Genomic DNA, 26783 nt, shown 5'->3' with positions numbered 1-26783 from the left:
GCCCCATGGCCGCCTCCCTCCTGCAGAGCTCGTGTGAGTGAGGAGAGAGGAGGTGCAGCACTGCCTGGAGTCCCACTGCTTCAGTGGGACTCCAGGGGGCAGGATTAGGAGGCGAGAAGGGAAGAATGGTAAATATAACGAGAATAGCAATGTAAAGACTCCCTCGGGTATCTCCTCTATACATTGTACTCTAGCTCAAGCCCTGGGGGAGGCTCATTCCCCGAACACCCCTGTGGGGTGCCGGATTGTTCCGCCCGGACTGTATAACAGGCAGAGCGGGAAAGCTGTGTGGCCAGCTCTAGAAGAGGAAAGGTGCTGTTCCCCAATACCAGCCTTCATGGTTTGGATCTCCTGCACAGGTGGGGAGCTTAACTCCCTTCCAGTACGCTGGTTGGGCTGTCTCCATCCTTGACGTTTTGGTTGTGGGTGTTTTTTTTTGTCCTTGTGATTTTTGAGAGGAGTGTGGAGTGACCAGTGGGATCCCTGGTCTCTGCTCAAGGAAGGACGTCAGGGAATCCTGTGCCAGGAGTAGAGAAGACCCATTGGCTCCATCACCCAACCCATGGATGGTAGTACAGCAGTTGCTACAGCCAATCCTCCTCCTTTTTTTTTTTTAAGGAATTTTTCTGTCATCCTCCTGCCCAGTGAAGCAAATATAGGAGAAGTTGGGAGTTTCCCTATTACCTGGATTGTCAGATACCTGTGGAAGTAAAGAGTTTTTGGAATTACTTAAGACCCCACCTGAGGAAAAGTAGGAGAGTGTCCTCTGGAAGAGGACTGTTCCATCCCAGGACCTCGGGTACTGTCTGGGAGAGGTTACCCTACAGCTAGGGAATCTCTGCTGAGGGACAAAGGCATTGGAGGAGAAGAGGAACAGTTTTTGGGATGTATTATGGATGTAACAAGAAATCCAGTGGTGTGTGGTGCTCTATGACTGAATCGGAAAACATTCATTAAATTTTTTTTTGGAATACCCAACCACCGTGTCCTGTTTTATTCTGCACCTACACCTAATGTAAACCCCCACCCTCACAGTGAAGAGGCTTTCAACCCTATGTCTTACATCCCCCACCCCCCCAAACTTGTAAAAGACTTTGTGTGAGGACCCAGCCTTGGGACTGAGTGCAATCCCTGCACATTTTGGCCAAAACCTTGAAGTAGGCATTACAGCTAACAAAACAAATGACTGAAAAGTGACTGGGGAAGCAGATCAGCAAGAGTTGAGAGAGCAACCTGCTGTAGATCAGTGGTTCTCGACCTCTTTCCATCAGGCCACATCTTCAAGATGGTTCTCATGTGTGACACACTGAACATAACAATCGCAAGGCTAAATGTACACTTTGCATCCCGAGGAACCCCACCTGGACCAATGGTATAATGCAGAACTAGAACATTGGCCATACACAAAAGGTATCTTCTCGTATTATCTCAATAACAGCAACAACAAACTCCCTCTACTACCAGGCGCAATAGCCCTACTTATCAAAAGTCAGCAGTTCAACACCAATGCATGTCCTATTGAGAAAAACACAACAAATACGGTGACCTTTTTTACTAGCCTACATGCTTGTTAAAACATCACCTCTGTCATACACATCAAGATTGACCTTCACCAAGTACAAAAAGACCACAAATTACAAATATGGTGACAAACTGGAATGGAAACCCAAAAAAGCTACTCTGCATGCATGCAGTACAAAACTGGAGAATGGAAACAGAAATATAGTAATACCAAGAGCTGCAATAATGCACACAAACCAATCTACGCAAAGTTACACCTGCATTATGGCATGAGCTCAAATGGAACAATCCTACCTATAAAAAGGCAATGCTACAAATAAATACCAGGCCCTAAACATCAATACACCTCCAATTAGGAAAAAGAAAAGCCAAGCTGTTAGATTCCCCCCCCAACAGAAATAATTGTAAAACTATATGAATAATGTTTCGAAACAGCTGATGACCAAAATAACATCCAACAATTAAATTCTTCAAACATCAACAAAATATTTCAAAACAGCAGACATCACATAATACCCAATAATTAAAATGGCAGTCAATTAAGAAAACTGAACTTAAAAAGCCACTTTTACTTACCTCTCCAGCAGTTCTCTACTCCTTTCCCTTAGAGGCCACACCAGAAGCAGCAGTAGCTGCTGAAACTGTCCTTACAGCCCTCTTGCTTAGGGACCACAACCAATCTCATCTCTCTCTCACACACCACTCACCTCTCTGACCCATCTTTCTCAATCACACAATTCTCTCTCTCTCGGTAGCCAGAAACATCTTCAGCTCCACTGACCTGGTTTCTGGCGGCAGTAGCCAGCGGCTCCGGTCTTAGGCCCTGCTGGCTGCGGGCAGCATGAAACACCTGCCAGTGCTTGGCGACATCCTGGCTGAGAATTGCTGATGTAGATGATGCGTAATATCCTGGTACCCAAACTCCAGCCAACGCGACTTTCTTGCTGAAATCTAAAAGTGTCAATTGCTCACTGCCAGTGACAACTTTAGTTTTTTGCTGCCCCTAGGCACCGTTGGTGCTGTTGCCCCACTCCTCTGGGAATGTCTGACAATAAAGAGTGTAAGTCGAAGGCCCAGCCCCTACATTTTCCTGCGGTAGCGCAGGGATAGATTCTCTAGCAAGAATTAGAATATTCTGAAGTACAAGGATGAACACTTCCATTTTTTTTTTATATTAAATTTATAAAATAGTTTTCCAAGTTTGCTTCTCTCTCTAATCTGTCGTATTCATCTATCCCCAAGCCACTTGTAGCCTGCCAAAAATGATCCCATCCTATGGCCCCCACTAATCTTTCCTAATGATTTCTCTCTCGGCCCTCCTTCACCCAATAATCCCATTTCCCCAGCTCTTACCTCCATCACCACTGCTGATCTGGAAGGAAGGAGAGCAATGATGATGCCTCGCACGCCCTCCTCCTGCCGCCTGAGGACTGCATGGCTCAAAGTAGCTGTTGAACCTCTGGCAACGGAAGAAGAGGTGGCTGTCCTAGGTACCACTGCTGCTCTCCTGCTGATGGTGATAGGCAGAAGGGGCTTGGGGAGAAGGTGGTGGTCCGAGGCTGTATACAGAGGGAGGCAGTGGGGACAGCACAGACTTTACACCTTGTGGGCTGCATCACAATGGGAAAGGGGAAGAGCCAGCAGACAGCTTGGTGCTGCTAGCCACTGAGATTTTGATAATTGTTTAATATAAATCATAAACTGATCCTCCTTCCCGCCGCCAGAACAATCCTGCTCTTTATAATGTGCTTCAACTATGCAGGACAATACTTCACTGGAAGACCAGACCTTCACCATGCTCTCACCGGCTGTCTGTTCCTGCTCCAGCCTCACCCTCTTCCCTCCTGCTCTCTACACAGGCAGGTAGAGAAGTTGCATTAGGGCGGGGGTGTTTAAACCTGTCTGCCACCCCAGCTGGTTGGGTTTTCAGGATATCCCTAATGAATATGCATGAGAAATATTTGCATGCACAGGAGGTAGTGCATGAAAACCTCATGCATGATCATTAGGGATATCCTGAAAACCCGACTGACTTGGAGGGACTCATAGGACCGCTTAGAACACCCCTGGATTAGGGATCGGAGCGGCTCATGTTTGCTGTGCTCTGTTTCAAGCTCACCTCCTCTCCAGTTCTCTGTAGGCTGCTTGAATGGAAAGAGAGGGCTGCTCTCTGCTGTGTGAGGTTCGGCACAGGTGGAAGGCAATAAGTCTTCAGCTGGTCTGCTGCCCCAGACTTTTGCCACACTAGGCACAGGCTATTGGCAAATGCAGGCCTGCTCAATTGCTGCACCGAGCGGCCCCCAGAAATCTGTACTAAATAGCGCTAGCATGGAGAAGTGAATACAAAGTCTGTCACTAACCTCCCTGGAGGGAGCGGAATCCTCTGCGTGCACATAGTGAGAGAGAATTACTACCACATACCCAGGCACCTTCACTTTCATTTTTTAAATTTTTCTGAGAATTTAGCAAGGCTTATTATGACGACAAAAACAGGAGAGAATCAGTGGGGAATTTTTTTTTTGGGAAATATCTAAGTTAATTGGCAGGGACAATAAACAATATTAAGCAGATTTTCCCTGTCAGCAGGACCCCCATCTGTACTGCCATCCCCGAGCATGTCCCTCCCTCTCCCCTCTACCCCCCTCCCATTGCACCAGCATTCTTCCTTACTAGTGGTGGCTCCGGGCTTCTGAGGCCCCTGCTCTATGCAGCACTGCGTTCCGCTTTTCTGCAGGGCCAGGGAGCCTTCCGGGAAGTGCTGCTGGAGGGCATGGCCCACTTCGAATGCACTGGCGGCACGAAGCGGCAGGCCACTCTGGCTGTTGGGGGGGGGGGAGGGGCAGGCGCTCACTCTCCAGTGCCACATCAGTGACACAGGCGAGCAGAAACTGGAAATGCTGCGGCACCTTTGGGCCCACGTGCTTCCGGCAGTTGACGGAGGTCTTGAGACTCTGCATCTGTGCGACGGGTGCCTCGGCCCGTCACTAATACTTTCCAGCTGGGGGCAATGGGAGGAGTGTGGCTTTTTTTTATTTTTGGCATTCCTCCCACTGCTTAACCCCACCTTACTGGGGGAGAGGCTCCCGAGGGGTTTATAAGCCCTGGGAGTGTGTACCAAGTGAGTCAGAGGGAGTAGGGCTGAAGGAGCCGCTGGGAAGGCATCGGAGATACCTACCTGGATCTCAACAGAGAACAATAGGGGGAGATCACCCCTGATCTTGAGAAAAGGTATAGGAAGAGCTAAAGATCCTCTCTGGATTATGCAGGAGGCTGAAGGAGAAGTTGTCCTTCTTCTGTTGAAGATTTTATTTTTTTTCCTAGTCTGAAGGGAAGGCCTTGCACTCCCCCCCCCCCCCCCAAACCCCAACTTCACTGAAGATTGGGATTCGATATCTTTTTTTTGCCCAAGCATCCAATTAAGCGAGGGTGGAGAGGAGCCTTCGCTTTGGATAATCAAACTGGAAAGTTTTTGCACCCATTTTTGGATCCTTTTGGATCAGGCTATGTTTCCCCCAGAGTGGTTGCTGGAGGCTCCGCTTGGTAAGGATAACGTTGGCTAAGGATGAAGGCGCGAGAGGTAGGAAAGGCGAGAAAATGGACAAGGACACCACTGCCCTTTTTCTCATTCTGATGGTTTTGATTTTCTCTCTCTTGGCTTGGATGTTTCTATTTAATTTACGGTAAACAATTTTATGTAGAACACCACTCCTGAACCTTTTTAAAAAAATTTCTGCCGATTCCAGTGCAAGGGCTGAATGGATGGACACTAGGTTGAAGTTTTTTCTGCCTCTTCTACTTATTTTGTTTCCTGCCTCCTTTTCTGGACAATATTGCACCTTTTTAGTGCGATTTTCTCCCCGGGGGGGGGGGGGGGTGAGCCATGAGTGATTTGTGCCAGGGCACTGGAAGTTAATTCTTCCTCCCCGTCCTGACTCTGACCTGTGGCGCCCCCTAGTGAAGGATAAAGCACCAGTAGGGGACCTGCTACATCTGCAGCTCTGGAGCTGCTCTTTAATCAGTCTAAAATTAGGGTGAAAATTGGTTTAAACAGTTTATTACTTTTGGGGAAAAATCTGTTAAACTGAAAACGAAAGAGCCTACACTCACCAAACTACTTTAGACTTGCACATAGAGACAAGTCTAGGCTTAGACTGCCATCTGCTGGATATGCTCAGGTCACACCTAACTAAATCATTGTCTTCTGCGGAAGACGACTGGATGAAACCAGAACACCCTGTAACAGATCTTACCTGTAGGTCTGGGCTAACCATTAACCCCAGACATCATTCCAACGTAAAACTGGTTGAATACTATTGAATAATTTCTAACAGTAGTTTTACTGGAGGATGCATAGAAAGCCTTTAGAGCTTTTTATTGTAACATCTGTATAGTTTACGTAAAACTGATACACTTGGTGTCAGCCCACGATATGCAGGGGTAGCCAACTCCTGTCCTCCAGAGCCACAAACAGGCCTGGTGGTCAGGAAATCCCATAATATGTATGCAGTATATATAAATGCATATCTGTTCGTGGCTCTTGAGGATCAGAGTTAGTGCATACTCCAGAGGAAGGGTGGCCATTTGGTTATTTTATTTAGGTCAAATCTGCAGGGTGGGGTGTTTTTTTTTGTTTGTTTGTTTTTTGCATTTTCTGGAAAGTCATAACTTTCCAGAAAATAGCAGGGTCAACGACGTTGAGAACCACTGCCGACGGCCCAATCTGAGAATAGTGGACCTTGAAGAGAAGGAGGCGGGAGCAGATCCGGCGGGTTTCTTAGCTCATTGGATCTCCCGATGTCCTCAGAAGTGAGTGCAAGACTGGAAGGCTAAAAATTAATTGATTTGTGCTGGCGCCAGTGGCGGGTGGCTGTCCGTGAGGTTTTATCCTCTGACTCCAGCACTACGGAGACAAGGGCCGCATTCTCGACACCAATCACAAGAAACGGGAAATCGTGCATCAGGGCAGAAGTGTGTTCTCTTTTTCCAAGACTTCTCTATAGATGCAGCCAAGAAGCGTAAGGGTCCTGGAGAGGTTAAGAAGGAGCTACAGAAGAGAAAAATCACTTATGCCCTGCTATATCTGGCAAGGCTGAGGGTGCTGCACAGTGGGACGGCCACTGTAATGATGCAAAGGCCGTGTCTGCGTTCTGTTGCGGTTAGGAGGTGCGGCGGCAGAACGCAGACACGGCCTTTGCATCATTACAGCGGGACACAAGTAGCCCTGGACACCTGCCACAGATATCCCCTTTTTTTTTTTCTGTTCGGTATCAATAATTTGTTAGGTATGTGCACAGCATATGATTGTGCGTTAGGTTCCACGGGGTATGGCTTGGTGTGCCATTCTTGTCTCGCTATGAGCTGTGCTGTTCTCATTAAATTAAACAAATTAAAAACAAAACAAAACTGAAGCAGGGCTGGTACTAGGGTTTGTGTCTTCCCCTCCCCCATTTCTCTGCACTGTGCTAACTCCCACCCACTTTTGTCCTTGTGTTATAATGTTAATTATATTCCAATAACCAACACACACAATAGAAACCCCCAATAATAAACAAGATCATAACATTTTATTGAAACTTATATCCTGACTGATTGCAAAATCATCCCATCTCAAAAAATTAGAATGGAACTGAGATGAGGACAGAGAAGCAACGAGAAGATGAAGGGATGGGAGGGCTCCCTTAGGAAAAGGCTAACCGGTTAAGTTGGGAGAAGAGATGACTGACAGAGGTTTATAAAATCACAAGTGGGGAATGGTTATTTACTCTTTTCAAATAGTCCTAAGGCTTGAGGAAACAGCATGACACTAACAAGGAGCAGATTTAAAACAAATCTTACAAAGGGTTCTCACTCAACACAGCCAATCAAGTTATAGAATTTGTTGCTGAAGGATGTGGTGAAGATGTAGCATAGCTGAGTTTAGAAGAAGTTTAACAGAGAAACAGGCAAACCTAGAAATGATGGCAGAAAGAGCAAATGGTCCATCCAGTCTGCTCAGCAAGCCCACGGCAGGGCCCGCCGTGCCGTACAGGACGCCCCCCATACTTATCAACTTCTCGACTGTAAAAGGCAGGGTCCTCGTTTTGGTTCTTGTCTGAATCCAATTCCCCCCCTTGGTTAAGGGTAGTAACAGCTGCATCAGCAAGTTACCCCCATGCACTTTTTTTTCCTTTATTTCCATCCTCTAAACCTTTAGGGATCCAGTGTTTATCCCATTTCCCCTTTGAATTCATTCACTATTTTTGTCTTCACCACCCTCCTTCCAGGCATCCACCACCCTCTCGGGAAGAAATATTTCCTGACTTTGGTTCTGAGTCTTCCTCCCTGGAGTTTCATTTCGTGTCCCCCTAGGTCTACTGATTTCTTTCCAATGGAAAAGGTTTGATTAAGCATCAATAAAACCTTTCAGGTATCTGCAGGTCTGTTATCATATCTCTCCTCCAAGGTGTACATATTCAGGGCCTTCAACCTCTCCTCATAAGTCATTTGATGGAGACATCCCACCACACCACCATTTTGGTCGCCCATCTCTGGATCGCCTCCATCCTGTCTCTATCCTTTTTGAGATGAGGGCTCCAGAACTGAACGCAGTGCTCCTGGTGGGGCCTCACCAAGGACCTGTACAAGGGAATTTTCACCTCCTCTTTCTTTTTGGTTATTCTTCTCTCTATGCAGCCCAGCATTCTTCTGGCTTTAGCTATCGCCTTGTCACATTGCTTTGCCATCTTCAGATCACCAGCCACCATTACCCCAAACTCCCTCTCTTGGTCCATGCACAACAGCCTTTCACCCCCCCATCACATACAGCTCTCTTAGATTACCGCACCCCAGATGCATGACTGCACTTTTTGGCATTGAATTCCAGCTGCCAAATCTTCAACCACTGTTCAAGCTTCCTTAAATCACTTCTCATTCTCTCTACTCCTTCTGGGTGTCTACTCTGTTGCAGAGTGGTCAGGTAACTAGAAGAAAAGTGCAAAAACCATTATTATTCAGGTAGATCTAATCCTGGGAGTAAGCAATAAGAAATGGATCTGATCTGCTGGGTGCCTCCTGGGAGGGGCAGGGATGGAGGTGGAGGACCTAGGCTTCAGAAAGGAGGTAAGGGAGCAGGGTTGGAGAGGCAGGAGAAGTCTCCTGGATTAGGAGAGCAGGGCAAGGATCCAGAGAAGCCGGAGGGGCGTGGTTAAGACCTGGTGGGATTGAATAGGAAACTTCAAACAATATCGACGGGCAGCTGGGAGAGCCGGCAGGACCCCAGTCCCCAATCTTGAACTCACCCTTCCAGCAGATCGTGTCTCGCTGCCTCCCCTGCCTGTTGGGCTCTGCCGTGGATGCTGCTCTGCATCTCCCTCCTGTTAGGAGATGACAGTCCTGCACCAGATAGTGAACTTGCAGCACACTGCTTGTGAGGCCTTAAATCTGCTGCCACAGTACCTGGTCTGGATCCTGCTAAGCTTCTGTTCCAATTTATTTTCTAGTCTGCCTGTCTCAGTGATGACATAAAAGATGGAAGTGCATATCAAAACATTGAAATGGAAGGGTACACCCTGTGGTACTGGAAGTAGATCCTGCAAGAACAGTGTGTGATCTCTGGAGTAGCGCAGGATCCATCCACTAACAAAACCCTGCCAATTGTAATGTCGCGCCAAGAGTCGGAGCAGCCAGCCTATTGCCTGATTTATTTTATTATTTTTTTTACCTTTACCACCACCCTTCTAGTTCAGACCTTGTTTTTGAAGAACCCAAGTCATCTGGCCAACCCTGCCACGCTCAAGCCAGCCTCCTTCCTTCCTTCCCTCCCAGTAAGGTCAGACAACAGGGAGCGGGTCTCAGGCACAGCCCTGGAGTTTTCCTACTGTAGCTCAAGGTTTGTCTACATCCTTCAGAATGTTCACATTTCCATCATCTTCTTATATTACTGTAAGGGACCTCCCCCCCCCCCCCCCCCCCCCCCCCCCTCTAGGTTCCTCACGAACTAAATTGTCCTAGGCCAGGGTTTAGGTAGAGAGGATAGCTTTGCCCAACATCTCTTGCAGGCACCTCCCCTAGGCTTAAATAATCTTTGAATATCCAATCCAGAACCTCCAGTTGGGAGGGGCTGAGGGGGATGGATGGCTTCTCACTAAGGGAGCTCTAAGGCAGGCCCAGTGAGATCTGGTGGCCAGAACAGGTGGGGGGTGTCTACCATATGGAGAACAGAGAGGCATCAAGGGAATAGTGATTCTCACAGCTTTAGAATGGCCCAGAAGGCCTTGGTTCACAGAGTTGATAAGGCTCAGTACAGAAGGTCCACTGAGATTGTCGGAACCCAGGACTGCTACATCAGAGTCCAATTCGTGGAACGGAGTTGAAGCTGCATTGCTGACTGTGTAATTTATCTGCCTCAGGTTCCATTGATGCTTGATGCCACCATGTGTTCCCCCAGGAAGTGGCAAGAGTTTGTGGAATGGCAGAAGAGGACATGCAGGGCCATGAATAGGGAGATTGAGGAGCTGCTGATATCTCTGGGTAGCTATTGTTTCTCATTACTTGCTTAAGAGCCAGTGTCTCGTTTTTAATGCCTATTGCCTAGGACAGGGGTGGCCAACTCCAGTCCCAAAAGGCCACAAACAGGCCTGGCTTTCTACATATTCACAATGTAGCTTAGTGATTAGAGCAGTGGGCTGCAAACCAAGGAAACCAGGGTTCAAATTCTGCTGCTGCTTCTTGTGACTTTGGGCAAGTTACTTCACCCTCTGTTGCCTCAGGTTCTAACTTAGATTGTGAGCCCTCTGCAGACATGGAAATACTTAAAATACCTACAGTACCTGAATGTAATCTACTTGAAGTGCCTGAAAGGTGAAATGTGTATGCAAATCTATCATGCATATTGATGGTGGATATCCTGACAACTAGGCCTGGTTGTGGCTCTTCAGGAGCAGAGCTGGCCACCCTTGGCCTAGGGTTATTAGTAATATAATATCTGAAAAGCTCAGCCTGACTAAGCTATCTAACACTTGCTCTGTGTTGCTCAGCAAGTTATTTAACCTCAGGCTCACAATCTATTACACGGTAGGCTCTTTTAGGTCAGAGGTACTGTAAACGTAAGAACTATTTTTTTTGTAGAGCACTGTCAGATGTCTCCTACATGGAGAGAGTATTCCTACAACATGACCTGGCATCCAGGCTTCACAGGCACATAGAGGTGTGTGCATGGCAAACTATACCTATGAGAACCAGGTTGTGGCATATGCAGAGCTGTAGATCCATAGGAATAGTGGCATCAGGAGTGGAAGCTGACAAGAAGAAAACGAAGGGAAAAGAAGCAGAACTGGGGAGGGTATGTGAAAGCTTAGCCTCTGCACCCTTCCCCCCCCCCCCCCCCCCCCCCCCCCCCTGTTACTCTCCATCTTGCTCATAGCTCCCTCTGCTACTCTACACATCTAGCAATTTTATCTTATCTCTGGGCAGGTATCACTGTGCAAAACAATTCTTCCTTGATTTTAAGGTAGATTTAAGTTTATATTCATGCAATGTGTGGATTGTTATACTAAACAATGAAGAGGCTGTGATCAAGGTTAACGTATCCCAGATGGGTTTATATAAAGATCAAACAGACATGAATGACTCAGAATTGCCTGTATCCTCTGTAAATAAGCAGGTTGTGAATACAAATGCAATTAGAAATACAAATAAAAAAAAATCTTAATGTCTGTGTGCAAATGTCAGAAGGCTGAAAAATAAAACTGGAGAGTTAGAATGCATGGCACTAAACGAGAATATAGATCTAATAAGCATCTCAGACCAGGTGGAAGGTGGATAACCGATGGGACACTGTGATACCAGAGTACAAATTATATTAACATGACAAGGCAACGAAAATGGGTGGAGGGGTGGCACTATATATTAAGCATGGCATAGAGTCAAGTAGGACCAAAGTTCTGCAGGAAACCAACCACACTCTCTGGAATCTTTATGGATAGACATTCCAAGTGTGGTGGGAAGAGTACAATAGTGATGGTACACTACCACCCACCTGACCAGGATGAGGACACAAATGCTAATAAGACTGGCAACATAATGGGATACTTCAATTACCCCAGTATTGATTGGGTAAATGTCACATCGGGACAGACCAGGGAGATAAAATTCCCAGATGCCATAAATGATTGCCTCATGGAGCCAACAAGAGGGGGAACTACTTGACATGTATCAGGTCATGTATTCCCCCTGAGAATTACGGTATATCCACTTGGCAATAGTGATCTTAATGCAATTAAATTTGACATAATTGCTGGAGGGTGGATAATAAGGTTAACTACCAAACATAAGAATTGCCATACTGGGTCAGACCAAGGGTCCATCAGGATCTGTTTCTAACAATAGCCAATCCAGGTCAGAAATACCTGCTAGTGGCATTTAACTTTAGAATGGCAGGCCTTGATAAAATGTGAAAAACTAGAAAAATTAAGTTTGCATGAGGTGTGGACATTGTTTAGAACATACCTTCACCAGAAACATTCTTTGATTCTGGGAAACCGAAAGATGTAATAGATCAAAGTTTCAAACTAAATAATAAATCACCTGTACTGAATCTCATTCATCTCAGAGTTCTGAAAGAACTCTAACGCGGAATTGCAAACCTGTAACAAGTAATCCGTGGCTGTTTTTAAATGATTACAGGACTGGAGGGTGGCCAATGTAACCCCAATTTTTAAAAAAAGGACTTTAGGAGTGATTTGGGAAACACTAGACCTAAGCTGATGCTTATTTGGGGTAAATGGTAGAAGCTAGTCTAAAACAAAATGTACTTGCCATAATGATAGACCTGGCTTATTGGGGAGGAATCCTTATATGGTTTTAGCAAAGGAAAGTCTTGTCTTAACAATCTATTAGATTGTTTTTGATGGTGTGAAGCACGTTGATCCATTTCTTATAAATGCATTGATCCACTATACTTTGATAATGTGTTCTGAAAACCGAAAGACTTCCCAGGAAACTAGACAGTCATGGGGAAGGAGGCAGTGTGCCTTTCTGGATTGGTGACCGGTTAAGACCGGAAGTTGAATAGAACTAAGTAGTCTGCTCTCCAAATGGGGAAAGGTAAATAGGATCTATACTGGGACCTGTGCAATTTTTAGCACTCTTTAATGTATCTGGAACAAGTGAAATGATCACATTAAAAAAAAAAAATTACACTAAACTATTAAAAATTGTTAGAACAGCAACAGATTGTGAAGAGCTGAAGGACCTTGTGCGACAAAGACTTGGCACAACTAAATAGCAGATGACACTTTAATGTGGACACGTGTGAAGCGATGCAAGTAGGTAACGATCATCCCAAGTACATTTACCGAATGCTGAGTACCATGTTAAAAATCGCCACCCAGGAAAAGGACATCAGAGTCCTTGTGGGCAATACTTTGAAATCCTTCGCTTACTGGGGTAGATTTTAAAAGAAGCGCGATCAGCCTACTTTTGCTTGCGCATCAGACTCAAGCAAAAGTACGCTGGATTTTAGTAGATACGCGCGGAGCCGCGCGTATCCACTAAAATCCTGGATCGGCGCGCGCAAGGCTATCGATTTTGTATAGCCTGCGCGCGCCAAGCCGCGCTGCCTCCCCCCGTTCCCTCCAAGGCCGCTCCGAAATCGGAGCGGCCTCGGAGGGAACTTTCCTTTGCCCTCCCCTCACCTTACCCTCCCTTCCCCTACCTAACCCACCCACCCGGCCCTGTCTACACCCCCCCCTTACCTTTGTCGGGGGATTTACGCCTCCCGGAGGGAGACGTAAATCCCCGCGCGCCAGCGGGCCTGCTGCGCGCCGGGCCGCGACCTGGGGGCGGGTACGGAGGGCGCGGCCACGCCCCCGGGCCGTAGCCACGCCCCCGTACCCGCCCCCAAAACGCTGCCGACACGCCCCCGGAATGCCGCGACGACCGGGCCCGCCCCCCGACACGCCCCCGACACGCCCCCCTCCGAGAACCCCGGGACTTACGCGAGTCCCGGGGCTCTGCGCGCGCCGGGAGGCCTATGTAAAATAGGCTTCCCGGCGCGCAGGGCCCTGCTCGCCTAAATCCGCCCGGTTTTGGGCGGATTTAGGCGAGCAGGGCTCTGAAAATCTACCCCACTATGCAGAGGCGACAAAAAAAAAAAAAGAGAATTATTTGGAAAGTAACGGAGACTCCAACAGAAAATATTTATATTGTCTCTGTAACAATCCATAGAGTGACTGCACCTTGAGCACTAGGTACAGTTCTGGTTTCTCCATCTCTGTATCTTTTCTAGTTCTGCTAACAAAAATGATAGTGGGGGATGTTAACATCTCCCCCCTGAAGAGGGTTACGCAGGTTAGGGCTCTTCAGCTTGGAAAGGGGACATGGTAGAAGTTTATTAAAATCATGTGTGAGAATAGGACAAGTAAATTAGACTGCTATTTACCCTTTCAAATAATACTAGAATAGGTTTCATGGAGCATCCTCTTAACAACCAGCAGATATATAAAAGAAATTGCAGAAGAAAATTTCTCTCTGCACACAATCGAGCTGTGGAATTTGATGCCAGCGGATGTGATCAAGGAGACTAGCACAGTGGGGGTTTAAAAGGTTTGCAAAAGTTCCTGGAGAAAAAGTCCATAAAATGTTTTAGCCAAGTAGGCACGGGATAGCCATCCCTTATCCCTGGGAGTCAGCAACAAGAAGTAAATCCTGCTTTTCCGGGATCTGCCAGGTTACTCGTGACCTGAGCTGGCTGCAGGGTCTGGGCAGGATGCTGGGCTCGATGAGGACCTTGGTGTGGCTGAGCAGGACGCAGCTTTATATTTCTGCATGGTTGTAAGGCTTCACTGCGGTCTTTTAGGGATACAGAGAGTTTGGGCTCTGTTGTGAAATTTTTCTGACTCTTTCCCCAACCAATTGGTGAGGAAAGTCCTGGAGTGGAAGATGCTGAATGGGAATGGCTTGGTGTTTCCTCAGTGACGTTCGATGACGTCGCAGTCTATTTCTCAGAGGAGGAGTGGAGGAATTTAAGAGACAGCCAGAAGAAGACTTACAAGACCGTCATGCAGGAGAACTATAACCTCTTGGTTTCACTAGGTAAGGACTGTTTTTCTGTTTGTTCTGTCTTAAATTTTTTTTAAGGAGCATGCACACTGTATACCATGTTGTGACGTGCAAGTACAGATGAGTCTATGTAGGGCTACGATGAATAATGCAAATGGTACGTGGGCAAGGGAGTTCTGCCTTGAACAACTTACTTCTGTGAGATCACCTTCCTCCTCCCCTCAGGCTTAGTCTCATTTTCAGGAGTGTGTGCCTGACTATCCCAAAGAACAACAGGTGAATAATACCGCTCTCTTTTTTTTTTTTTTTTTTTTTTTTTTTCCTTTTCTTTGTGGAGGAAGTCACTCTAGTGCACTGATTGGAAGCTGGCCAGCTAGATTTAAATGAATGTTTGTTTTTGGGGAAGGTGTCTTGGTCAGTAGGGATAATTGGACTAAGTATCCTTCTCCCCCTCCCCAGGAAGCAGGATTAAATTCTACAAGTACATTAGAATCCTACAAGGATCTTACTGAGAAGTGGCTATTCCCAGTGCTTAAAACACAACAAGGGACCACCTTTCAGCTTGTAGAGAGTTCACTCTCCAGCATTAAACCAGGTTTTTAAACCAAAACTGATCAGCTATGGACAGTGCTTCTGGAGGAAGGCATTCTAACTCTCTACCCTATGCAGTACAAACCCTGCTTTCAGGGCTGTCCCTGGTACCCCATTGGTGTGCATAAGTCAGTCTACGGAGATGTATGTGAGTAGCTTATAAACTGGCGGGAGCTATTCCTGCCCCAAAAGTACACATGTATATTTTGTAATGCAGGAACACACACATTCTTTATCCATTTTTATAAAACTTATGCTCCTATTTTACACATGTAGCAATTATAACAAAGTGCGCATAATCCAGTACAGAATGTGGAGAGAGGTATTTTTATCAAGGATGCGTGGACTCCAGACTTTTGGAATGCTCTTCCTTTGTCCTTACGTACTGAGAGAGTTTGGCTTTTTTTTTTTTTTTTTTGGAAGGGCCTTAAAACTTGTCTCTTTGTCAAAGTTTTAAGAAATATGATTAAACTCCTGATTTTTTTTTTCAGCTTATTCTGTGTATATACTCTGAGTATTTATTTTAATTGCCTTATTTTGTTTTATATGGTTACTTATTGCTTTTTGTTTAGTTGCTATGCTGTGTTTTGTCTTTTCTATTTTATTATACATTGTTGGATTTTATCTTCTGTGTTCATTGTCCATTGTTTTAACTGCCAAAGAAAGACAATTCGTCATATGAAACTAAACTACGTTGCATCTGAAAATACGCGTGTGTGTGTGTGTACTTGGAATCGCCAGATTGAGGATACCTCCACCAGTTCACCCAGACCTTCCACTCATAAACTAGACATGTGCAACTCCAACATAATTCTGACCTCCTACGTGTTTAACAGGAGATTACTCAAGTTTTATTTTTAGGTGTTCCTGGAAATGCCATTATTGGAGTCATATAGGCATTTCTTCCATAGGAGTTTAAACTAACCATTCTTCCCCTCTTCTGGATCATTACACTGATGCAGAGTATGCACCATAAGAACTATGATGGGAGGAAGGTAGTTAGGGAACAGCCTCCCAGAGTAGGTGATGAAGGCAAAAATAGTAACAATCAAAGAAAGCATGGTCTAAGCATAGAGGAACAAGATCTACAGGAACTGAGGTTAAAATTGAATATAGTACAAAAGGAAGGGAAAATTAGAAAATTGGCTGGGTCTTCCAAGCTTTATCTACCTTCCTATCCTATGTAAGGAGTCTTTCTATTAGTAACACAGTAGTGACAGCAGAATAGGACCAAATGGTCCATCCAGCAATCTTTTTATGGTAGTATCTGCCGCGCCGTGCAGGCTACCCCCATGTTTCTCTTAAGGGGTAGCAACTGCTGCTCTGTGCACTTATTCTCAAGCCGTATGACAATTCATAACAATTTTTTACTGCTAGCAACATTTTTACTGGGTGATGAGCCTTCTTGAACATTCAGACAGAGCTGCTTGATGTGCTTTGCTTATGGACTTGGCCATAGAAGCAGTCCTGTGGTGGGTGGGTTTTTTTTTTTTTTTTTGTGGTGTTTTTTGTTTTTTTCCCCCTTATGTCTACTTATTAGTATATATTTATTTCCAGGTATTATTTATATACTATCCTTCCTATATTTTTAGATCAGGGCGGTTTACAAAAAGATACATTCACAGTATGCACAACATACAAAATAACATAGGCCTGTGTTGGTGGTTGTATGAATCCAATTCCGCGGAGAGCAATGTTGCAGTTGTGTCAAAAGCATCAAGGCTTGTTGGTTAAGGGTAGTAACTGCTGAACCAGCAAGTTACCCTCATGCACCCTTTTTTCTTTATATCCATCCTCTAGCTTTCAGGGATCTACAGTGTTTATCACGTGAATTCTTTGACTGTCTTTTTTTTGTCTTCACTACCTCTGAAAGGGCATTTCTGACAACGGATCTGAGTCATTCCCCAGGAGTCTTTTTATTTCTTCATTTTGTGATGACCCCCCCCCCCCTGTTTTCCTTTCCAATGGAAAAGATTAGAGTTTTGCACATCATTAAAACCTTTCAGGTATCTGAAGGTCTGTATCATATGTCCCCTGTACCTCCTGTTTTCCAGGGTATACATATATAGATCCCTAAGCCTAGCCTCATAAGTCTTCCAATGTTGATCGCCCTTCTCTGGACAGCTTCATACTGTTTCTTATCCTCTTTGAGGCACAGGCTCCAGAACTGAACACAGTGTACTCAGGTGAGACCTGGGGGAGGGCATTTATCACCTCCTCCTTACTGCTGTTCCTCTCGCTATGCAGCCCAGTACTCTTCTGGCTTTAGCTATTACCTTGTCGCATTGCTTTGCCATCTTCAGATCGCCAGACACTATTATCCCAAGATTCCTCTTATGGTCTGTGCATATCAGTCTTTCACCTCCCATAACACATAGTTATTTTGGATTATCGCATCCCAGACGCATGACTCTGCACTTCTTGGCATTGAAATCCCAGCTGCCAAATCTTAGACCACTTTTCATTCTCTCTATTCCTATAGGCATGACCACTCTGTTGCAGATCTTGGTATCATCCACAAACAGACAAACTTTATCTTCTATCCTTTCTGCAATGTCTCTCACAAAGATATTGACTAGAACTGGTCCCAATACCGATCCCTATAGCACTCCAATGAACATGGTTGTCTCTTCAGAGTAGGTTCTGTTTACCATTACATGCTGTCTCCTATCAGTCAACCTGTTTGTAATTCATGCTACCACCTTGGTGCTCATTCCCAAGCTTCTCATTTTAGTGTCAAGCCTCCTATGTGGGACTGTATCAAAAGCTTTGCTAAAATTCAAGTAGATCACATTGAACGCTCTTCTTTGATCCAATTCTCTAGTCACCCAATTAAAAAAATCAATCAGATTTGTCTGACAGGACCTTCACCTGGTGAATCCATGCTGCCTCTGATCCAGCAACCGACCTGATTATAGTTTGCCATCCTTTTCTTCAGCAATGTTTCCATTAATTTTCCTGCCACTGAGATAAGACTAACCAGCCTATAGTTTCCATCCTTCTCTCTGCTGAAAAGTTTTAGCCCATCTATCATTCTTACCTACTCTGCTATGGTTTTATTTCATGTTTGAATTGTCCTGTATATGCAGAATATCTTATGTATGTTTTGCATTTTTTTTTTATTTGGTGAATCCTAGGGAAGACTGTTGTGTGTTCTTGGAGATCTGACTTCATTAAGTAGTAAGACTCCCAGTTGGCTTGCTGGCTGAAACTGGGGAGCTACAATGCCAGGGTCCATCCAGCAGGGAAGAGGCTTAACTTTCTGGGTCCTTGGTGTGTTCATGTCTATGGTCGTCCTCTTAAGTCCCAATCCACTAATTTAATCACTTGGCAGGGTAGGAGACCAGGCTACAAAAATAACCCATATGCTTTTCCACTCAAAACCTGTGTCCCTGCGGAAGAATCAGACTGGCAGTTTCAAAACAGTCAGCCTTCTAGGGCTTCCAGGCAGGATTTAGTGTGTGCAGAGTGAGTTGTAGTTGCAGTTCTCTACTCCAAGGTGCAACAGAGAGCACACAGGGTCCACACAAGCTCCTATTTTTCTTTCTTCTTTATCCTGGGTCTGAAGACAGCCAGTGGACTTGTAGCCATGAGTCATTTTATAATTAATTTGTTTATTGCATTACAACTATACAGCCAAGAAAAAACATTTGTACACAACAGCATTGCCAGAATAACACCAAAGAGTTATCTGTGTGACCAGTCCTCAATTGCCATGAGTAACTTAATTTACCACACGACTCTGAGGCGGCAGGGGGATTAATGGACAGGTGGGGCTGCCAGAGGTTCAACACAAATAACTATATAGGATCTCGCTCCTCTCTCTGTGCCGGTCTCTCCTGCCGGCTGACAGCACCACCCCACCTTCTCCCTTCTCCTGCCCTTATATATAGAGGGAGATGGTTCATGTATGGCCTCTTCTCCGCTTTCTCTTTATTTTTTTTTTGTTAAAATTTGGAAGAGAAACTGTGGAAGTGTCAGCGGTTTCCTAGCTCTTCTTTCGGCACTGCCTGCCCCATGGAGGCTGGTGGGCCTGGTATGACAAGGTTGGGAAATGTTGCTCTCGTAGATTTCACTGGCAAGCTTGCTCCGATTGCTTTATGGAACGAAATGTTGTTCAGGACAAAGCCAAGAATGGAGAGAGGGGGAAAGAGGGATTCCCCCCCCCCCCCCCCCCCCCATGTGTGCGCCTTTTCATTCTAAATCAAAAGGCTTTTATGATCCATATGTAAACGGCTATGACTATTAGCCAATATTGTATGCTGTCCTCTACAGATCTATATAAGCATACTCAAAGGGTTCCCTTGATCATGATACATGGATGCCCAGACTGCGGGGTTTCTTTTATTAAGAGATGCCCTGAGCAGATCCATTTTCCTAATCTATTGATGACGACTGAATAACTCAGACTTTTTATAGGCCATTAAACCTCTTCATGCCTGCTGGAGGAAGGGAGGTTACGACGGCCACCTATCGTGGATTCATCCATCAGTATAGCTTTACAGCAATCATTCAGACCAGAAAATGTAGCTTTTTTTGTTTTCCCCCTCATGAACAGGATGTCCCATTCCCAAACCTGATATCGTATCCAAGATTGAACGAGGAGAAGAGCCCTGTGTCGGAGCTCAAGAAAACAAACAAGAAGAAACTTCTTCTATATTGACCTGGTTAGGTAAGTCGCATCTGAACGCCACTTCTTTAGCGAGGTGACGTGTGTCGCCGTGGTGGTTTCTGTCTGCGTTGTTATGGACTTCACTTAACCACCATTTGGAAGAAAAAGCTCGCCAGATTCCTCCCCTTTTATGTTCTTAAAACATTTCAGGAAGACACAAGGCAACCATGTTGTATAGCCTTGAGGGGGCAAAAGAAGTAATTTTGTTGTATTCCAAACAATTCACAGAGCCGTGTCTTGAAATGACTTAGTTCTCTTACGACAGTCTAAATATGGATCCTTCTGGTCCATTTTAGGGCACAGCTGAGCCCTTTGTTCCCAAGATCCCTCCACTGGCTTTCAGACTCATGAAAGATACTGCGCACAGAGACCTTCATTTTCAGTCTCTCTGAAATTCCCAGGCAAAATAAATGTGTGAACGAAAAAAAAAAAAAGTCAGTGGAACACTTACTTTGATGTAACATAAGAGAAAAAGGAGTGGGGGAAAATCATTTTTCCATTTTTTTTTTAAATTCTAACATTGAAATTCCCAAGCAAAATGAAAACTGAAAACGAAGGTCCCCAAAGATATAATAACATAGGCTTTTTTGGCCATTATTTTACTATCATGCTTTTGCAGTCTGCCCAGTTATTCTGTACAAACTAATACATCCCAGCTGCCAGCCACAGATTGTGCCCAGTTGCAAGATTTCCCCGTTTTTTTTTGTTTTTTGTTTTGTTTTTGTCTTCCTGCTTGGTATATCTTGGACAGAAGATCACACGAACCCCATTTAGTTCCATCCAATAGAACCCTTTCCCATCTCCTATTACAGACCTTTGTGCTTAATCTACTGTAAATTATCCAAACACCCGGGCTCCTGTGTCCCATGTGTACCCTGCCGGGGGAAAAACCCGATTTTACATGTGGGCCTGCATTTCCACTTCTAGCTAATTACAGAACTTTGTAGCCTGCCAAAGGGAGCCAGCTGCTATTCTATTGTCACACCATGATCTGCACAGCCACCATTACTTGTCAGCGTCCTAGGTAACTCCACAATGTCCCCTTTCTAATTCTGTTATCACGTCTGTGCCAGTGGTGGCATTGCTTTGACCTTGGGTCTCAGATCTCCACTGTTACTGAGAGACATTGACTCTTTTTTTTTATCTCAACTTTTTGGAGGCTTTCATGGGGTCTCTGCACCAGAAAGATGCTGCCAAAGCAATCCTTACAAAAAGTGGCTGTGTGAATATTTCTGCAGCATCCATATAGACTGTTAGCCTTTGGGGGAGGGCGCTGGAAGGTACTACCTAAAGCCAGGGTTTTGCTTTTTGATAGGTTACATGTAAGGCTGTAAGCTGCCGAACTTGTGTACTTTTCAGATGAAAAGACCCTGAAGATACCTCTAGAACAAAAGCCTGGAATTGCAAGCGCAAATGTCAGGTAAAGACCAAGGGAATAAATAACCGGACTCATTGCCACCTGAACAGGAAGCAGATGGGCCCTGCAGCAGAGAGAGAGAGAGACTGTATGCTATGGATACCTGTGGAGGGGGTCGGTTACCAGAGGAGCCAAAGACTGCAGACCCTCCGAATGCATCAAGAATGAGAGAGATTACAAACGAGCAGATTATGACCATCCTAAAGACTGAAGGAAGAGTCAAGGCCCTTGTCTTGAGCTCTGAAAGACACTGAGCCAACGGGGAAACACAGCATGCCAGCTTCATAAGAGATGGCACAACAGAGCCTCTTGAGTTCCCTTAAAGCTGGCATGATGCCACTCTTCCTGCAGCCATCAGAGAGATGTAGCTAGTGCAAGTGGACTTAAGGGGATTGTACTAGTCCCCCCCTACTGATATCTTCAATCCGCCCCCAAAAAGCTGGATATTTTGATTTAAAACAGCTCAAAACTCGAGCGAGTACTAATTAGCAATGATCACAATTGGTTTCATTTATTTTTTGTTTTTTAATTTATAAGATGCTATGAATTATATTTAAAGTGTAAAAGGCATAGAAACACACCCTCAATAAAGAGGTAATGATGTATGCAAAATGTTTTCTGACTATTGTGGTCTTAAATAGGAAAACTCATCATGAATGCTTTTTCCAGTGTTTATATAATTACCAGAATCAGAATAAAACAAGGGTTTTTTTTGTTTGTTTGTTTTTTCCCCAACTTTTTTCAGTGGCAAAAAGGGGAGGAGATAATAGGAGGCTCAAACGGAGCAGCCTGGGAGTGGGCCTCCCGGTGATGGTTTTGATTAGAAACTGGTTGAGAGATAGACAACAGAGGGTGGGGGTAAAAGGAATTCACTCTGAGGAGGGAAGGGCGATTAGTGGAGTGCCACAGGGATTGGGCCGGGAGCCAGTTCTGCTCAAATCTTTGTGAGACATTGCAGAGGGGTTAGAAGGAAAAGGTTGGGGGGGGTGTATGTTTTTTGTGTGTAGCCTTTTTGTAATTGAAACTAAGATCTGCAACAGAGTGGACAGCCCTTAGGGAGTAGACAAAATTAAGATGATATCATAAAAAAACACAAAAAAACCCCCCCAAAACTTGAGGTTGCCAGTTAAGATTGTCTGATACCAGTTTTATTTACAGTAATTTCTTACCTGCCCAATTACCAGACATCTCTTCTGGATGGTTCACAGTATAAAAATACACATTATAAAACATTTTAAAAGCCTCACAGAACAAAAGTACCTTCACCTGCTTAAGAAAGGTCTTATAGTCCTGGTATCGTTGAATTTCAATAGGGAGCACATTCCATAAAGGAGGGGCAACCCAGAAAAAAAGCTCTGTTCTAGTCTTCTGCAATCTTGCTTTGGTATCTCGAGGAACCGATAATGGAGAAGGCCCCCTCTGAATGCAGGGCCTGAATTGTGCCTTGAGATAATCCAGCCCCTCCTCAGGAATTCTTTGACTGACAGGGAGCCAGTGCAGGGATCTTAGCAGCAGGGTAACGTGGTCCCTCTTAGGGGTCCCTGTCAACTAACGAGCGGCCATGTTCAGCATTGGTTGCAATGCACTTGCCTGATATTTAGGTAGACCTATAGGGTATTACAATAATCTATGGTGGAAAAGACAAATGCCTGGATCGCCATCCTGAAATTTACCTTATCTGGCCCAATCTGCTTATTCAGGGTCAGAACAAGGGCTGTGTGCAGCAGCCCTGACCACGGTCTTATTGTGAGGATGCATGCATAGATTAGAACGGAGGATGGCACCCAGATTTTGTAACTTCACCGAGGTTCCCAAGCCTGTCCTCTAGCCAGTCAGGTGTTCTTGAAAACCAGATTGGCTGGGGGTCCTCCAGGACAGGTTTAGGAGCAGTGATATAGTGCAGCCTGCAAAAGCTGGAAGGGTATCCCAAAGGGAAAAATGCCTCCGTATGGTCATCTCAGTTTTCTTAATATTAAATATAAGTTTACTAAACTGTAGTCGGTGCTTAATTGTTCATAAGCATACAGAAATCAAACTGAAGATTGCTAACCATGATTAAAAAAAAACAACAAAAACCTGGATGTCATCAGTATACAATTTATCACGTACACCCAGGCTGGAAACGGTTTAAGTAAAGGAGTCAAATGTTGAATAATGCACCCAATAAAACTGACTCTTGGAGGAAACTTGGAGTGGGCACAGAGAAGAGGCTGGTAACTACAGACCGGTTAGCCTCACCTCGGTGGTGGGAAAAGTAATGGAGTCACTGTTGAAAGAACAGTGAACTATCTACAGTCGGGAGAATTACTGGACCAGAGGCAGCATGGATTCACCAGGGGAAGGTCCTATCGGACAAATCAGACTTTTTTGACTGGGTAACCAAGGAATTGGATCACGGAAGAGCACTCAATGTCATCTACTTGGATTTCAGTAAGGCATTTGATATGGTCCCGCACAGGAGACTGGTGAATAAAATGAAAAGCTTAGGAGTGAGTGCCGTGGTGGTGGCGGCCTGGATTGCAAACTGGTTGACGGACAGAAGACAATGTGTGATGGTAAATGGAACTTACTCTGAAGAGAGAGCGGTGTTGAGCAGAGTGCCGCAGAGTGCCGCAGGGATCGGTGTTGGGACCGGTCCTGTTCAATATCTTTGAAGGTGACATTGCGGACGGGATAGAAGGTAAGGTTTGTGTCTTTGCGGATGACAAGATCTGCAACAGAGTGGACACGCGGGAAGGAGTAGAGAATGAGACTGGATTTAAGGAAGCTGGAAGAGTGGTCTAAGATATGGCAGCTGAGATTCAATGCCAAGAAGTGCAGAGTCATGCATATGGGGAGTGGAAATCCAAAAGAACTGTATTCGATGGGGGGAGAAGGGCTGATATGTACAGAGCAGGAGAGAGATCTTGGGGTGATAGTCTCTAATGATCTGAAGTTGGCGAAATAATGTGACAAGGCGATAGCTAAAGCCAGAAGAATGCTGGGCTGCATAGAGAGGAATATAGAGTAAGAAAAGGGAAGTGATAATCCTCTTATACAGGTCCTGGAGTACTGTGTTCAGTTCTGGAGACCGTATCTCTGAAGGGACAGAGACAGGATGGAGGCGGTCCAGAGAAGGGCGACCAAAAAGGTCGGAGGGTCTTCATCGAATGACTTATGAGGAGAGATTGAAGAATCTAAATATGTACACCCTGGAGGAAAGGAGGAGCAGGGGTGATATAATTCAAACTTTCAGATACTTGAAAGGTTTTAATGATCCAAAGACAATGACAAACCTTTTCCATTGCAAAAAAATCAGCAGAACCAGGGGTCACGATTTAAAACTCCAGGGAGGAAGACTCAGAACCAATGTCAGGAAGTATTTCTTTTCAGAGAGGGTGGTGGATGCCTGGAACGCCCTTCTGGAGGAAGTGGTGAATACCAAAATGGTGAAGGATTTCAAAGGGGCGTGGGATAAACACACTGGATCCATAAAGTCTAGAGGATGTGAATGAAGAGAAGAGGCACAGGGGTGGCTTGTGGGAATGACTGCTACTACCTGGAGATTAATATCCTTATTCAATAAACATACACACAGTTAATGCGACTCCAACCTTGCTCTATGCTTCAAAGGCAAAACAAAATGTGGGGGAAAAAAGGATTTGCATCCACAAAAAAGCAGGGGAGTAGCTTGCTTGTTATGGCGGTTACTACCCCAAACCAAATAAGCCTGATACTTCACTTTCAATGCATATCCAGCATAGCTCTCTGCTTCAACGGCAGGGAGAATGAAGAAAAGATGATTTATATCCAGACAACCACCAACAAGGAATGAATTACATAGTCTGGGTAAACAAGCATAGGTGTAGCTTGCTTGTTACGGCGGTTATTACCCCGAATCAATTAAGCCTGATACTTCACTTGGAATACATATCCAGCGCAGCTCACTGCTTCAACGGCAGGGGCGAATGAAGTAAAGAGAATTTATATTCAGACAACCAACAAGGACTGAATTGCACAGGCAGGGTAAACAAGCGTGGGAGTAGCTTGCTTATTACGGCAGTTACTACCCCAAACCAATTAGCTAGGTACTTCACTTAGATGCAGCTCCAGCACTGCTGTCTGCATTGATGGTGGGGGTGGAAGGGAGTTGGAACCAAAAAGTTACCAATAAGGGCCCTGACCTCAGCGGTCAGAGTAACAGATAAGTATGAAAACAAATAGGTGTGAAAGCTTGCTGGGCAGACTGGACGGGCCGTTTTGGTGGTCTTCTGCCGTCACTTCTTTGTTTCTATGAAATCAGATGCCAGGAAGAGATGGACTCTCTCTACCTAGGTAACATCAAGCTAGGTTGAGAGAACTTTGTACAAATCTCATCATTGTGTGAGTTTCCTTCACATGAGTGCACTGTTCTGTTAATATGTCTCACTCTGCATGTAAAAGTGGCCCCTAACCCTTACACTACTACCTAAACCTCTCCTCTAATTACTAGGTGGGCCTCCTATCATTGCATAAATAGCTAAGTACTCCAAGGGCCTTGTAGATAGGCTCTCTCTTCTCTCCCCCCCCCCCCCCCCCAGTAGTCAAATGAGCACTTTGCAGGTAGGAAAATGCAATTATGTAGGTATTACCAAAACGTTTACGCACTTTGTGGCAATACTTATGCGAAACGCTAAGAGAGCCTGTTTATCGCAACATGCATTGTTACCATAAAACAGGCTCCGTTTCCTATCGCATGCGATATTTTGATAAATCTAGGCTTGATTTTACTTTCTCTTCCTCCTTCCTGTTTTTTGCTTGGGGGTAACATGCCAAATTCACTGGCCACCTCAGCTCCCTAATTTATTTATTTATTTATTTTAAATTTAATCTTTATTGTAATTTTCCATATAATTTAAAGTAAGACAAAACTTACAACAGAAAAAGGATACAGCCTTATTAATAGTTATACTAATTATACATACATCCAGGATCAATAATCAATATAATTGGCCAAATCCTTTACAAAGAAAACTGAGGAGACGAATTTTAGGAGCATTACTCAGGTACTTCTACATTATCGTATTTATTGGAACGGCTAGCATTACTTAGTGACTGAGATTATCTAGATCCCACTTAGTGCTCGCTAGGAGATATTACAGGAATCACCCTAGCATTTACAAATGACTTGAGTTGCTCTGGATAATAAAACACAAAACATTCTTCCTTTCGTTTTATAATGCACCTGCTAGGATATCTCAAAACATAAGAATAACCCAAACTTTTAACCTGTGTTCTTAGCATCAAAAATTCCCTTCTCCTTTGCTGTGTAACACGAGCAAGGTCCGGGAAAATCCTCACCCCAGCTCCATAAAATGGAGTTGAGATGTTCTTAAAGAAATTTTTCATCACAGTTCCCATATCTTGCACAGTAGCAAAGGTAACTAGAAGAGTTGCTCTATCACACAATTCTATTGAGGAATCTTCCAGATATCCAGTCAAATTTTCCATAATCTCAACCTGATTTTCAACATGTGATCTAAACACCTGTGGAGGCTTTAAGAAAATTTGCTTGATGATACAAGG

At 44.8% G+C, this 26783-nt stretch overlaps 1 protein-coding gene across 2 annotated transcripts in view; it reads left to right on the top strand.

Annotated features, from left to right (window-relative positions):
• The window catches only part of LOC115083908 (zinc finger protein 2-like), a 60752-nt gene extending 38796 nt beyond the window's left edge, over positions 1–21956 (top strand). Inside the window, exons 2-5 of one of the 2 annotated variants that reach the window (XM_029587988.1) lie at positions 9909–10029; positions 14473–14592; positions 19709–19822; positions 21138–21956. In XM_029587988.1, the coding sequence (XP_029443848.1) occupies positions 9909–10029; positions 14473–14592; positions 19709–19822; positions 21138–21148 (366 nt within the window). In that variant the 3' untranslated portion in view covers positions 21149–21956. The remainder of the gene's footprint in view (positions 1–9908; positions 10030–14472; positions 14593–19708; positions 19823–21137) is intronic. The other variant, XM_029587986.1, reaches the window with a different exon arrangement.
• Positions 21957–26783: the final 4827 nt, after the last annotated feature.

This window comes from Rhinatrema bivittatum, chromosome 2, assembly GCF_901001135.1.
Source record: "Rhinatrema bivittatum chromosome 2, aRhiBiv1.1, whole genome shotgun sequence".
Lineage (NCBI taxonomy): Eukaryota > Metazoa > Chordata > Amphibia > Gymnophiona > Rhinatrematidae > Rhinatrema > Rhinatrema bivittatum.
This window is presented reverse-complemented; position numbering and strand designations above follow the sequence as displayed.